Source organism: Rhipicephalus microplus, chromosome 1 (genome assembly GCF_043290135.1).
Source record: "Rhipicephalus microplus isolate Deutch F79 chromosome 1, USDA_Rmic, whole genome shotgun sequence".
Taxonomy (NCBI): Eukaryota; Metazoa; Arthropoda; class Arachnida; order Ixodida; family Ixodidae; genus Rhipicephalus; species Rhipicephalus microplus.
The window spans coordinates 91,086,838-91,098,499 of NC_134700.1; the positions used below are offsets into that span (position 1 = coordinate 91,086,838).

General features: G+C 41.3%; 1 protein-coding gene across 3 annotated transcripts in view; it reads right to left on the reverse strand.

Moving 5' to 3' along the window:
- Positions 1–915: 915 nt before the first annotated feature.
- The window catches only part of LOC119178505 (juvenile hormone acid O-methyltransferase-like), a 56,236-nt gene continuing 45,489 nt past the window's right edge, over positions 916–11,662 (reverse strand). For all 3 annotated transcript variants that reach the window (XM_075884968.1, XM_075884949.1, XM_075884972.1), the window contains one exon: positions 916–2,217. In XM_075884968.1, the coding sequence (XP_075741083.1) occupies positions 2,060–2,217 (158 nt within the window). In that variant the 3' untranslated portion in view covers positions 916–2,059. The remainder of the gene's footprint in view (positions 2,218–11,662) is intronic.

Below are 11,662 nucleotides of genomic sequence, written 5' to 3' on the forward strand. Positions count from 1 at the left end.
TCTGGAGAACGACGGCTCGAAGCTGCATGCAGTCAAAACAAGTTGTGCAATCTGCGGGAAAGTGTACTGGTTGTAATTCAGCGATGATTACTCTGTCGGATAGCTTGTTTCCTGAAGGCTGTAAGACCGCGGGGCTCTTTTAGCTCATTCAATTAGGGAAAAAATTTGTTGATTCGATAATGTGTTGTTTTTTTTACTACGCGGTTCGATGGGCCCTGTCTGTTGCTTTTGCACACTACTGGATGAAACGCTGCTCATGTGAGAGTTATTCCTTCAGTGGAGTCGATTTCTAAGACAGAGCGTTTTTCTGATACTTGCAAAACGGCGTTAATTGCTAACATTTGTTGGAAGTTCTGCAGCCCTTAGACGCCAACGTGCCCCCTATCAGCCAAGCAGGCGGTATTTATGATAAGGGCGCTACTTAACGGAATGTGTGGGCAACCGGGGTTGTCGATGTGGTGTAGGCCTCAATACTAATGAAATGATTTATATTCTTTTCATTTAATTCCGGATTGCCTAGTTACAGGGTGGTTACTGAGCATAAAGCTGTTCACAATGACGCATGGCTCTAATCCTGCACTAAAAATTGTAATACTTGACACGCCTTGAAGCTGACTGGCTCATGCTTGCTTATATCGGTATCTTGGCAGAACTATTTTTCCAACTTAGGTGGAACATATAAGTAGCACTGTGGAACTTTTGCTTGAACTCGGTTTGGCCTTGGCTGTAGCGTTCTTGAGCTGTTGCTTGAACTTGGGTGTAGCGACGTTGAACGTTTCCTGAACCTTCGCTAAAACTTGGCTGCAGCTGTGTTGAAACTTTCTGTTACGACACATCAGACCTTTCAGGCTTGCTGAAAGTTTAACGCACATATATACCTAATAAATCTGATGAGGAAGTAAATGCCGCTCCGGCTGAATTCATTATTAGTTCTTTATTTTTTGAGCCTTGAAGGTGAGAGGTATCATTGAGGGTGGTGAGTAAAAATACCAATAAAATAAAACATTTGTTCATTCGAGAGGCAGTGGTTAGGAATTCGCAAAAACGTTGGTTGTTGTTTATGATGTGATTATAGCAAAAGAGTGGTTCCACTTGAACATGGTGCGTTGCAAGAATGATTGAGAGAATATATGGGTTTTCGAAAATTTGACACTTATTTTATGGAAAAAAAAAAGTGCCGTGGCGTGCAGTGCGCTGGAAAAATTAATGTACCATGAAGAGTTGAGTGGTAACATTGTGAAACAGGTTCAAACGGGGGAATTTTCGAAGAGCGATGCCTAGAGTGTCGGTCACGTAATTCGTTGATATTGGGTTCGGGACCTACCAATGTCAAAGGTCTTTTCTTGTCCGCTTTATTTGTGTGCTGGCAGATTACAATGACAAGGAGCAAGTGTTCAGTTCTATAACAAAAAAAAATGCAGAGAGCCATGCAATAGTTGACTGCGTGTAGACGTTCACGTGTTTTTTTTTTTTTTTACGGCTTCACGGAAAGGGACATGCTGGCCTAATCAACTGCACTTTCCGTCGGAGCCGGATTGCGGTAAGATAAAAGAATGTCGCTGTTTTTTCATTTGATCACTTCACGGAATAAGTAATCATGATATGAGAAGCAAAGGGCAGCCGACGTTTGCTGTTTCGCATGGTGATGCGGCCACAACACTGTCTTGCATCTTGAATTATCTGATAAGTTATTCAAGCTATTGGAGATACAGATACTGATACATGTTTGGAAGACGTATTGAGACACAGATACTTGATGCCAAATGAGTATTTAGATTGGTTTCCAGGACACGCATATCTTCAAGTAAGTTTCCATCGCTTCAAAATGCACCATTCAGCTCAATGGGTTCCATCGATTTGTATAAGTGCAAGTGGTAAATAAACTTCCTAGGTACGAGTTTAAACAGAAAGCAAAATACACATACAAGATATAGGAATGTGTAAGAAGCTGACGAATGCAGTAGCTAAGGCAAAATAGCCTTCTTTTCGAAAACTAAGATTACACGAATAAATTCTTACAAGAGGAGTTTCCTAGATGCATGCATCGAGTTAGCAGCTTCTAATACTTTGTAGCCATGATGACATAGTTCCGGAAAAGTGACTGGTCAGATCCGGGGCCATGTATTTCCTTGACAAGCGTCGTGACGTCTTCAAGGAGCTGATTCTTTTCTTCTTCAGCAACGAGGAGGTTGATAGGAACGATGCCCATATGCGCCGCTAGAAGGACAAACCACACATAATAAAGAATAAATAAAAGTAAACTGATGCCGGTGTTCTTTTTTTTTGTCTACGGATGCCATAGGGAAAATGTTGGACCCTATATTTTGTTCACCACTACTGGCTCCTTGTTAAGTAACTATCTAACGGCCCTCTGCAAATATCGTTCAGAAAAAAAATATACCTGAAGTATGGAAGTGACGTTTGTTCTGAAGTTTCTAGCGAGTCGTGTTTTTATTGTTCGAAAGAATTTTACAAGCGAAATAAACGAACCCCTCTGTACCACTGCTTTGGATGCTCTCAGTAGTGAACTAAGACTGAAATAAGACCAAATCTTTGTTTGGCAGAATATCAGAGTGATATATTTGTGCTTCAATCTTTATAAAATTGGCAGAGTTAATTAATGCGCTACATGTATTTACACTAAAGGAACATCTTATATGTGAGTGGTTTAGCACTTTTTCACCCTACCAAACTGTCTTATGAGATGAGTGCCAAAGAAAGTTATTCATTGTGGAAAACCTCTGCCAGGCGGAATCAAGACATTTCATAAAATAAGTAATTCATTACCCCTCAGTGCCACAAATGTATAACGCGTCATACCGTGCCACGTAGAAACATTGCCTACATTAGAGGATGTAAGCGAATGAGAATATAGGAACACAAATTCTCTCTTTTCGCGATGGTTAAAGAGAAATCTATCAATAGACACATGAAAAGCTACTTATTTAGTATTTACAAGTATTACCAAGACAATCGAAAGAGTTTATCGTATTTAAAGTAGGAGAGTAAGATGAAGACAAGAGAGTTAGTAGTAGTTTCGTTAAGTGAACAGCTAAGATAGAACAGGTGCAATAACACGTAAGGTGCGTTATGATAACTCGCAGGGATCGCACGCAGGATATTATACGCGATGTTCTGAATAAAATTGTAACTCTAAAACGACTTTGTTTATTGCCCACTTTTACCCCAAAATACAATAGCGAGTCATAAGTGGGAACAAGTATGCACTGCGAAAAATTCGCAGTCATGCTAGTGCGTCCCTTTGCGAGTATATCGCAATGCTTGCCGACTTGCAACCATTCTATGTCATGTCTTAATATATATATATATATATATATATATATATATATATATATATATATATATATATATATATATATATATATATATATATATATATATATATATATATATATATATATATATATATATATATATATAAATTGGTGGTCTCTTAAGCTTCGCCTTTAGGGGTTGAACGTGATAGCGATATCGTGTTTTGGTGCGTACTTGAACAACTTAGTGGATACATTTATTTTATCACAGAACTCGAACAGTCTGAATTGCAGATTTGCACTTCTTTGTACGATGCAATTGAAAGTTCAAAGTGACTTGTGTCAGTAAATTTTTTCGCATATAGCTGCATTTGGTGTATGCGTTAGCATGCTTTAAAATACCAGTAATTATAAGCGTGAAATGTCTTCGAACTTGCAATGCACCAGGTATGGGATCTTAAGAGTATACGCGTGGTAATGTGAGTGCCACTGGTAACGATCAGCCGGCTTTAAACCATTGAATCATTATGATAATCACATGTGTTGACACCCGATGGCAATGTACGTTTTTACCGCGAAATGTTACTGAGCGTTTTAGTGTGATGACTCTATAGAGGACGCATACGTTTCTAGACAATGAAAGCTATTTTCACTGCTTTTCCAAGCAGACGAGTGAGTGAGTTAGTATCAACTTCATTGAGGTCTTGAGGAAAAAGAAAGCGATGCCAAATGCCGCGCCCTATTGCGAAAACCAGTGCCACTGGGTACCAGCGTCCAGCACCATGCCTGAATATGGGACCAGTATCGCGCTAATACTGGGACGCTGCCGCGGCAGCGTCCAAGATCCAGCGCAGGGAGGCGCTGGGTACTCTGCGCAAAATACCGTCACAGGGTTGAAACAGGAATGCCCATTCGCCATAAATAAATAAATATAAAATCAAAAGAAGTGATTTTGCGCACATTCACAATAAAAATAAAAGAATTTTTAACTCCCAGATTCGAACTTGTCCCCTTCGAATTACAATCCTAGTACTCTACCCACTACGCACGCCAGAACATGTGGGTTGTGTTGTAGAATGACTAGCTGTCCTAAGAACGTGCCGTTCAACTTCACGTTTACAAATTGCACAGTCAAACAAGATTGACGCGGTATTCCTTTCCAAATAGCAATTGCGTGTTGAATCAACAGTGATTACCGGCTTTCGGGCCCCGAATGACGTGAGCATATTGGCAAGAGCGAAAAGTTTTTTGAAGAATTTAAGTTTTAACTCTGAAAAATCCCAAATTGACTGGAGGAGCAGCCCCAGATTGACGGCTATTGCTGCCGACATTTTTTTCCCTTTCATAGTCACTTATCGCACTTGCTACTGGCAACATGTCACGAGGTTGTGATACACGCAGCACTTGAGAGGAAGCACGCAGGAGTCAGGGCGGTGTCAGGCGAACTGTTTATTGGGCGAACTTGTGCCCAGCAAAACGGGGCCAAACACAACTCATAGCAAAAGCGGCGTGAACAGTCGTCGGCCGACGGAAAAAAAAAGAAAAGACCAAAGGGCATGACCTTAAACTCGAATAGGCCGTCTGGTGTTATGAAGGCAGTCTTCTCTCGGTCTCTCTCGTCTACTTCGATTTGCCAGTAGCCGGTTTTGAGATCCATCGACGAAAAATACTTGGCGTTGTAGAGTCTGTCCAGAGCATCGTCTATCCGTCGGAGGGGATACACGTCTTTCTTCGTGATGTTGTTCAGGCGACGATAATCGACGCAAAAACGTAGCGTTCCATCCTTCTTCTTCACCAACACCACGGGTGATGCCCGCGGACTCGTAGACGGCTGAATGATGTCGTCACGCAGCATTTCGTCGACTTGTTGCTTGATGGCCTCGCGTTCCCGTGCAGAAACTCGGTAGGGGCTCTGACGGAGCGGACGGGCATATTCGTCGGTTATGACGCGATGTTTCGCGAGAGGGGTCTGACGAAGCCTCGACGACGACGAGAAGCAGTCCTTGTATTGGTGGAGTAAGGCTTTGAGCTCCTTTTGTTGCTGCCTGGAAAGGCTTTGATTGACGTCGAAGGCGGGCGCGGACACTGCTGTCGACGTTGCGGCTCCCTGAGAATCAGTGAGGGCGAAGGCATTGCTCGCTTCCACAAATTCGCTTAGATGTGCTACCGTCGTGCCCCTATTACAGATGATGTACAGATGATCTAAACTGACTTGCTCGTTACATATGTGCACACACGATAGAATATTGGATATTTTTTTTTCGTGCAAGTGACGATATACCATGCAGTATACAGCCGGCGTGCCAGTGTACGGATTTGCAGTTATATGGATACTTGCAACTAAGAAACCGCCGAAAAAAATCCACGAAGAATGCCATCCGCTGAACAAGTATGCCAGTGTGTTAGAGCGCTAAGGCGTAATAAATTACCAATTCTAAATTGCGTGTTCTTACATACGAGTCAAAGAAGTACTGGCTACTACACTCGGGAGGAAGCTTTTAATGACAGCCTGCGTTGCTGAAAATTGATTGATTGTCGTCGCTTCTTGTGCGGGCACCGCATACGATGAAAAATGGTTGATTTAGGCTCAGGGATGTCTAAACTCTTTTTTACAGTCATTCTTACACTTTCAAATTGTGCCTACTTAAAGATAAAAGCACTGGTAGCATGTACACCGACGCGGCCGGCACGATAGGCCTAATGCTCGCTGGGACGGGGCACCAGGTAAGGCCACTTTCGACGCAGAAGAGTTCTGATGCTTGAAGTTTCTGCATTTGAGCTTCGCAACATTTCTAAATGTTACCTAAACTGTACTTGGAGTAAGTGAAGGTCAATCACTGCCAGACATGCATTTTTGAAGTGGCGATATCGAGTGACAGTGTTTTTCTGCTTTCTGCTGGCAGTGTACGTGTAGAGATTTGTGTAGAGTTTTATCAATACCAGCAACTAAAGACCGCCCAAAGAAATACTAATGCAATGAACAGAAAACGTATTCTAAGGAGTCAATTCATGAAGGCGTACCAAATTACCAACTGGAAATTTTGTGTTTTTACCTATCAGTCAGGGAAGTACCGGCTAAGTGCGGCCGGCAGCTTTCAGTGACAGCCTGCGTAGCTGGAAGCGAGACGCATCAATGGTCAGCGCTCCTTGCGCAGATATCGACAAAAGACAAAATAGTTGATTTAGGTTCATAGATTCCTAAACTATACTTTACAGTTATTCTCACACTTTAAAGTGTTGTGTGCACAAAGCAAGGAGCGTCGGTTACACATGCACCGACGCGGCCGGCAGGATAAACCTAATGCTCGCTGGGCCGAGTAAGACCGGTCTCGACGCGATGAGCTGGGAAGGTTGAAGTTTCTGCATTTGAGCTTCGGAACATTTCTAACTGTTACCTGAAGTAAGTGGTAGGACAGAAGGATCCATTTACTGGGTGGCGGAATCTGAACGACAGCCGTTTCTCTCACCTCCTCTGTTTAACCTTGCGAAGCGATCGAGAGAGGTCATTTACGTTTTGTAACTTGGTGGCATAAAGAATTGCCTGTTTATGTTAGGAGTTGCATCCAGCTCGAGGCTTATAAATACTGCAACAAAAAATCGTTACGGCAATCAAATCAAATCAAATCAAATCAAATAAAAGTTTATTTCATCCACAAGTTTGTGTGTTGTGGAACACGAGGACTCGAGAAAAAGTGGAACTGTTCACTTGAGAAGCCTCGAGCACCCGTTGTACAGGGCATACAGTGAGAGCGCACAATACATGTACAGTTTTTATGGAACATAACGCTTAAACTGATGCTCCAGAACAATACAAAAGACAATAGAAATGCAAGATAATAATATATTTATACAATGATAAATTCTTCCGAAATCATGACAACAAAATGAACTTTACTTTACACAATTTCTAGATGAAAAACAAGAAAAACCGTAAAACTTGGAACGGTGTCCAACAGAAGCTGTACCCTTCACAAGAAGAAAACGAAATAATTTTTGGCGACAAAAAACGCTTTGATTGCATGGTTTATAGTTGTCTTTAAGTCAATACCACATTCATGGAGTTCATTGAAGAGTTTTGGAAGTGTTTGACGAAGCATTTGTTGTGATGCGTGAAAATGGCACTTTCCAGATATCATCATTGCGGGTATCATGAGCCCTTTTACTCGGTGTCAATTCGGATAATTTACGAAGCAGTCCTTCTGTATCGTGTTAATACTTTCTGGCTAGATTGATTGGTTACTATTTATGAGCTGACGTGATATTATATTTAATATACAAGGGTTTCGTGTGCGCACGCAGTTTTTTCAGCACACGCAATGTGACGTGGTGCTGTTTTTGTAATATAAACAGCTGGTTGAGGTTCATTAGCGTCGTTGTCCCCCAATCTAAACAACAATAGTTTAAATTAGAAGGAAGTAGGGCATTGTGAATATGAAGTTTGATGGCTGTCGGCCACTAGAATTTGAATTTCACCAATACTTCTACTACCTTAGCTACCTGTGTAGCAATATGATTATTATGAATGTCCTAAGATGAATTCTTTAAAAAATCCTCGAAGTGATTTTGCTGAGTCAACAATTTCTATACGCGAGTTTCCCAAAGTAAGATTCAATATGGCTGGTTCAGGTGGTTGCCGAGGAGTGAAGATAATGGCTTTAGTTTTGGCTGTGTTGATATCAAGCAAATTGATTAGGCTCCACTTGTGTAAGTCACCGAGAGCAATGGTAATGCTACTATGAAGAGTATATTAACAATTGCTGCGAAAGAAAATGGTTGTATCATCCACATAAGTGATGTATTTTTCTCCGTGGTCAGTTTGTGAAATGTCTTTTATGTAAAAGATAAATACCAGTGGTCCGAGAATGCTCCCTTGAGGTACACCTGAAGTAATTTCTTTGTGCCGAGATAAGTCGCCTTAGATGCAAACACATTGCATTCTATGTTGCAGAGAAGACGTTGCAAGTTCAAGTGGTGTTCCTCTAATTTCAATACTTCAAGTTTTTTGTCAGTGTTCAGTGACAGTCGAATGCCTTGGTAAAATCAATATGAATGCGAGCTATGAAACGTTTTTTCGTCAAATACTTTTAGAATGATTTCTTTTTGCATGACAAGGGCAAGTTCAGTTGATCTCCCTTTTATAAAACCAAATTGAGTCGGGCTGATTAGGTTGTGCTTGTTTGCAAACCAAAATATTCCAGCATAAATGATCTTTTGTAAGCCTTTAGAAAACATGGGAAGTAGAAATGGCCTATATTTGATAAATAATTTAGTTCTCACCTTTAAATATTAGTAACTTTTGCTATTTGCATTTTCATCGGAAATACACCTGTACACACCACAAGTATATAAACATTCATGCGTTGAAGTATTATGATGTCAAGAACATGCTTTACTGGCCTGATTTGAGTGTTGCCAATATTGCATGTTATTGTGTTCTTTATAGATCTGCACACATTGTCTATTTCACTTTCAGTTGTCTGACTCATATGTGCTGGGTACCGAGCACCTCCACCAGTTGTCACCTGCTAGGAGCTCGAAGAAACGTACAAAGAGACGCGACTGTCAAAATCTCAGACACGAAGAAGGATGTCTCCACTGGCACGCGTTGCTCGTCTTCGTCGTCTTCGTTCTCCTGGCACAGAACTGGCTTACTGTTCACTGGCACAGAACACCAGGCGGCAATGTGCTTGCCTAATTTCTATAAATGCCATTTATTGCCTCCGTGGAATGAGAGCTTGAAACTACATTCACAAAATAGTTATTAAAGTCTTCTGTTAACCAAGTTCCTTGTTTGACTGGATTGTTCAGTGTTAGTGGATGAACCTCTGCATTTATTGATCCTCTATTTAGTAGTTCATTGATTATCCTCCGCATTATAATTATTTTATGATTGTTCCCGTTTTCGAAGTAATTGTACAGATAGCTTCATTGGACATTACGAAGAAATGCATCACTTTTGTTTCTTTGCAGCCGAAATGTATCCCAATGAGCCGCACTACGCGTTTTCAGGAATCTATTAAAAATTTTGTCTTTGTTTTTAATCATATGAAAGCACTCCTCATTTATCCAGGGCTGACGCGCTTTTTCAATTTTTTATGCATGATTATTGGAAATAGTTTCGAATATGATTCCAGAAATAGACACAGACATTCATCATATGCACTGTCAGAGGTGTTAGATTTGTGTACAGTATCCCATCTTATTTCTAGAAGGCTGTTGTGAAACTTCTGCGAGGTTTTTCCGCTGATGTCCTGAACTTTTTTCTTTGGTATAGTTGTATGGTCCGAATTAGGCGTTTTTATAAACGAAAAAGTGGGTAAGTGATCACTAATGCTTAATGCCAATATGCCGCTAATAACTTCGTGCTCTGGTAGGTTTGTTATAAATTGGTCAATTATGTTTTTGTTGTGTTTGTCACTGGAGTGCATTCTCTAATCACAATATTTGCACAGCATGAAAATGATATAGCGCAAAACTTGTACTTAGAATTTGAGTAACATAATATGGGTTTGTTAAAATATCCCCTTCTAGTATTAGCACTAGGTCATTCTCGCTTGCATAGCTCAACAGACCTTCCAAAAGTGCAATGAATTCATTGACGATTCCATGTGGAGAGTGGTGCATGACAGCCATGATATATTTCTGCGGTACAATTGCGAGGCACTCTGCATCCAGCGTAATAATACAATATTCAGGAAGTAGGTCACAAGCGATGTAATTTTTGATGTTTAGTAGAACACCACCACCGCCCTGCGGTTTTGGTGAAACGTGTTGTAATTATCATTTATTATAGCCTCGCAGCCTGAAGTCATCCGCGTTTCAGTTAGCTCAATTATGTTAAATTCAAAAGAAAACTGGTCTAACAAAGCCTTTAGCAAGTTTTGTTTATGATTAGCAGGTCTTATATTAAGATGGAAGCACGATAGTCCACCAACGACTTTGGAAGCTGCGAGTCTGTTCACATCTACACGACTGATGCGAATATGGCCGGTAAACGTGGGGCCATGCGAAAAACATGCAATAATGGCTGCGATAAGTACGTCCACCACAAAAATTTCGTGTGCTCGGGACCTGTTCGGGCAGCATCTGTCGATGCCGTCGAATCAGGCGTTTTATATTCAACGACACCATGACATACCACGGCATACGCTAGATAAATGTGCACGCTGCGCTGGTAGAAACAGCGCGTGCTCCAGTATTCACCAGCGTTGCCAGTGAAAATTCCAGCACCCTCATCACAGCGGTTAAGCCAGCACCCTTACCAGTGCGAGACAGCTATTTCCCAGTGCGCCCAATGATGTAGCAGTAAATACCAGCGTGTACCAGTGTCTCCAGCGTGTACCAGTTCTAAAAAACGTACTCGCATCACGCGGGGGATGCCGTTTTCTTGCAATAAAGCGTCGATCAATCCGGTGATTTCACCCAGCTCGAAGCTGGTAGACAGAGTCCTTTTTCGATGGCCCGGGCCCTCTGGACAGCCCTGAGCTGAGTAATAAGCTCTGTGTTTCGAAGCGCTGAGCCGCAGGAGAACTGGTCGAAAAAATATGTGCCCACGTTGGCAGGGCACAGCCAGAGCATATGTTCGACATTGTTATATACGGCCAGTGTGGGCATACAGTAGCAAAGTCAAGTTTGATCGTGCTTTGTGTGTTTGCTGTGATAGATGCACGAGTCTGTAAATCAAGCAATCACTTAAAGACAGTTAAAGACTCGTACACACATCCCTCTAAGCAGATGGAGTTACTTTCACTGTATTTTTTGCAGATGCGTAACACAATGTAGATTCCACAAAATTCAGAAACACTCTTCTATAAACTCTATTTTGAAACAGGACCCCTATACACATTGTTACATTAAAAAAATGTTCTTTTTTGTATCTTTGGTTGATTTCCGCCTATGTTATGTACCGGACATAATGGAACATTGCTTTGTTAACTGCAAACATGTCATTATGTTCTCGGATATCGATCAGCGAACATTTAAAAAGCTTTGTCATTAATTTCCATGCCATAGGCTACCTTCTACGAACTTCGTTTGATGAAGTGCCATAAGATAATTTTTTCCTCATAGGTATGCACAGATTATGAAAGGCACGTATGCAAGATCATAATGCAGAGCCTACCACTTTTTCAAGCACCACTTTTTCAAGCACTACTTATTCGAATGGCTATTCACCCTAAGAACATTTACGACGACGTAGAGTTTAGACCGGATTGGTATCCCAAATAACTGAGGTGTTCAGCTCTTTTTCTGTATGACACGCCATGTTAGCCATTTAGTGTTCCTTAGTAACGTTTGAGTGCTTAATGTCACCATGTGATAGTACCTTGGCTTGCTTCAACTGTGCATTTAGGGCCCATTCTAACGATCTCTTTATTAAATACCAT